This window comes from Silene latifolia, chromosome 6 (genome assembly GCF_048544455.1).
Source record: "Silene latifolia isolate original U9 population chromosome 6, ASM4854445v1, whole genome shotgun sequence".
Classification (NCBI taxonomy): domain Eukaryota; kingdom Viridiplantae; phylum Streptophyta; class Magnoliopsida; order Caryophyllales; family Caryophyllaceae; genus Silene; species Silene latifolia.
The window spans coordinates 74,965,806-74,970,121 of record NC_133531.1 but is presented as its reverse complement, the minus strand read 5'-3'; the positions used below and the strand labels follow the sequence as shown (position 1 = coordinate 74,970,121).

Here is a 4,316-nt window from a genome sequence, read left to right as displayed (position 1 = left end):
TAGATTGTTCTTTTAAGTCTATTAGGGTATTATTGGTTGAACTTGTAATGCTCTTTATAAGAGCCACACCATGTTTGTAAAAGATAGATTTTTGCGATATGAAAAACTTGCTTTGTGCAAAAACAAATCGTCTTCTTTCGTGGAGTCATTCTTCCTTCGTGGAGTAGCCTTAATCTCGACCTTCGTGGCTTGATTAAGAAGACGAGTTAAGCTTGCCTTTGTGGATGCTTATGCTTGTTACTATCTTTACATTTATCGCATTTTACCTTGTTCATTAAAATCAGAAAATCCGTTCACAAAAACAACACAATCTCCTTTGTTTTTCCTCTATTTTATTGCAGAAAAGTTCAGAACTTTGGTTCATATTTGTTTTGATATTAATCCACTCAATTAATCATAAGTTTGCAAATTATATGCTCTAAATTGGTAATCAGAGCTTAGGTTTGTTATATGAGTGGTTTGATACACAAAAGTTCATTACTTTGCCTCAAGTGCAACACTCCTGAAATCCTGAATTTTTTTTTTTTTTTTGTTAAATGTGAGCTTGTTGTATTACTTAAACTTTTCCATCAAGATTACATAGGTTCCATACACTCCAATGATCAAGACATTTTCAATGCCTACTACTTATATAATAAAATCTAACTTTTCAATTTTTGTCCTGCAGTCTAACACCTCCTGCAAGCTTCAATTGTATCCGAGCACATAACACTCTTTTTATTTCCTGCACCAATCTCTCAGGACACTTAAGTCTTTGTTCCATCCTGCAAGAATTTCTTTCAATCCATAAGCAATACCAGAAAGCTACAAGAGCCATCCTGCACACTCTTTGCTGAATCATAGAAATTCCCATACAATTAGGATCAAGCTGAATCTGTAACCATTCCTCCAGCTGATTCTTAATCTTCTCACCATATTTGCACCTATAAAAGAGATGCTCATGTGTTTCAGTCCCATTTTCACACAACACACATTGATTACTGTCACTGATCTGCAGTCTGAACAACTTCTCACGTATGTTGAGAGCCTCATGCTGAATCAACCAACATATAATAGAATGCTTAGGGAAGCACCATGCATCCCAGACATCCTTATACCATCCAACAGAGGGGTGTCCTCCCTGCAACAAACCATAACCAGACTTAATGCTATAACCCTTAGGATCATGAATCCAATGGTTATTCACATACCCACTAGACATCAAACCCTTAACCTTACATATGTGTTGGCTCATATAGCTTATATGTTTATGTTTTAATGATGTCAAGAGTGTTCTATATTTTATATACTTGTTTCGCGTAATCGCTTGTCTAAGTATTTTAGATTCAAATCATCTAACACAAGCAATAAAGGAAGTTGTGACGAAAGTATACAAGTCTCTATTGAAGATTAAATGATGTGAAGATTCATTCAAGATTTATATGAAGACGAAGTCCGTCAAGAAGATTAATCAAGCTTGGATGATGACATAGCCTATACTCGAAGATCTCTCTGAAGATTAGAATAGTATAGGTGATTATCTCGTAATGATAATCAAGAATGAGTTTCTTAAATTAGTAAAGTTATAGCTTTGCAGCTATAACATTACTAGTAAAAGAGCTCAATGTTATAGCTCTTCTACTATAACATTGAGATGCTGAGTTTTTACACACGACTTATATTGTTTCGAAAATTGTTTTTATAATAGTTTAATGTTGATTTTAAATGTTTTAATGAAAGTATTTATATATTAAATCTGGTTTAGTGAGGAGTTCGGTTTTGTATTGGACGTTGATTAGTAGTCGTGATGGGTCAACTTATGAGTTGGACTTTGCTACTAATTAGGGTTTCAACAAAACTTCTCTTAAAACCTAAATTCTAACCCATATGTTAAGACTAGGGTTTGCACGAGTCACAAGGCATATGAGCCGTGACATATCATGTTACCTAGGGTATATTAGGTAAAGATTTTATTCCATAATAATATCTTTACATATCTTATGTATCCTATTAATATATTTGTTTATGATAAAAGATATTCTTGTTTTAGGAAATCTTATCATAATCTTAGAATTTATATTAAAGATAATAATTGAATAGATTATGTTCTATCTTTTGGAATATTCTTTATTATCTTTTAAAGCTTTTAGGAAAGAGATAATAAGAAGATATGGTTTGTTTAAATATCTTATTATTTTCGGCTATTAGGGTTTTTGAAAAAACCGTGTGGCCTACTCTATTCTTTCCTATAAATACTTTGCTATTTACAACATCTAAATTATAGACCTTAAGCATAAAAATTGATTTTAATTTTACAAAGCAAACCGTGTGTTTTCAAGCAGAAAAATCGATTTGTTATTTTGAAAAGGTCGTGTGTTTTAAAAGCTCGCATACTTGTTCTTATTTTATCGTTATAAGATAATAGTGCTTAGTTGATTTCTTACTTGTTATTAACGTGAACCATTGTTAGAATCATTAGTGCTTTCTTATTAGCGTAAGTTAGTCACTCGAGTATTTAACGGTACTCATTGAGTTACAGCTAAAGTTAGTTGTACGAGTTGGGTTAGTAAATTTGTAATCCGTAGAAAGGTACTAAATTTATTAATCGAGAATAGTGGAAGTAGGTTTCGACTTGTGAAACTGAACCACTTCAAAAACCGTGTGTCTCTTCGTTCTTTCGTTTGTTTCGTTTATTCTGTTTACTTTCATTAGTTGATTAGTTAAAGTTTAATCAATAAACTTTAAATAATCAATTACATACGCATAATCGAAAAAGCTTTAAAAAGTTTTAAATCCTCAATTCACCCCCCCCCCTCTCTTGAGTATTTTGGATCAATAGACTCTTCAATTGGTATCAGAGCCTCGTGCTCTTGATTGCCTCACCGCAAAGAGGCTGATCTATCTTGTTTTTCATTTATCTTATCGTTTTATTTTCCGCTGCCTATCACGTGATAAATGGATTCCAAATATCTCAAGTGTTTCGTTTTTGATAGGAAGAATTATGGATTGTGGAAAAACATGATGACTCACTATGTGAAAGGTCACGATTGGGAGTGCTGGAGGATCATTCAAAACGGACCGCACAAAATTCTTGTGGCATCCGAGGAAGGCACTACCTATGAAAAGAAAGAAGAGGACTATGTCAAGGCGGACTACAAGAAGGCCGAAAAGAACTCCAAAGCAATAAGTCTCCTGCAAAACGGAATGACTTCTACTGAGTTTGATCGGTTCTCTTCTTGTTCCACGGCCAAGGAGATATGAGATGGGCTTGAATTAGCTTATGAGGGTACTTCCATTGTTAGGAAGCACTGAATAAATTTGCTTATGCAAAAATAAGAGCTATTCATTATGGAGCCTAATGAGTCCTTAGATAGCATGTCTTCAAGGTTTTCAAGCATCATAAACGAACTGAAAAACCTAGGTATTAAATTCCGTATAGAGGACATTGCTAGAAAGGTTCTTAGGAGCCTCACTAAGAAGTGGCATGCTAAGGTCACTGCAATGGAGGAATCACGAGATCTTGAAACCCTATCCTATCAAGAACTCATTGGTGCTCTCATGGCCCATGAAATTACTCTTAACAAAGATGACGCTGAACCAAGTCGCAATAAGAGTATGGCCTTAAAGAGTGAAGAAGTTGACTCTGAAGTAGAGGATGAAACTATTCTGTTTGCATGCCGTTTCAAAAATAAGATATTTCGAAACAAACAAACAAAATCAACCTACAACAACAACAACAACAAATCGTCCAACAAAAAGGTTAATGAATCAAAATCATCTTTCGCAAATAGAGGTTGCTTCAAGTGTGGAGAATCTGGTCATATGATCAAGGATTGTTCAACATGGGAGAAGATAAAGGATAAGACAAAGCATGAGAAGACAAAGAGAGATTTCAAGCAAGTTATGATGGCTTCGTGTTGGGGAGACCTTGACTCAGAAGATGACGAGGAATCTGAAGACGACGAAGTAGCAAACCTTTGTCTCAGCAGTGTTAGTCTTGACCCAATCTCCGACAGCGACGATGAAAGCAGAAACTCACATTCAAACTGTTGCTTTCTCGGAGAATCAGACGAAGATGACGATGAAGAGGTAGGTTACCTTGAGCTTAAAAAACGCGTTAAGAAATTGTCTAAAAGTGCTTTAATTGAATTCTTTGAACAATCTCTTGATAAGTGTCACGAACAGGATTTGGAATTGAAAGATCTAAAGGAACAGATTCTCGAAATCGCAGAAGAAAATCATATCCTCAAGGCTAAAGCTAAGAAGTTGAAATCTAAAGTTTTAGCTGAGAAAGCAACAACATTAGATTCTACTATGGCTGAAAAGAAGGAATTAGA

General features: G+C 34.7%; 1 protein-coding gene across 1 annotated transcript; it reads right to left on the bottom strand.

Annotated features, from left to right (window-relative positions):
- Positions 1-649: 649 nt before the first annotated feature.
- Positions 650-1,234, bottom strand: LOC141588234 (uncharacterized). Its single transcript, XM_074409687.1, has one exon. It carries the CDS (start codon positions 1,232-1,234, stop codon positions 650-652), a length of 585 nt encoding a protein of 194 aa, XP_074265788.1.
- Between the last annotated feature and the right edge of the window lie 3,082 nt (positions 1,235-4,316).

Bases quoted from the DNA above. Each gene is read 5' to 3' on its own strand.
- LOC141588234 (XM_074409687.1), bottom strand. From the start codon at position 1,234: ATGAGCCAACACATATGTAAGGTTAAGGGTTTGATGTCTAGTGGGTAT.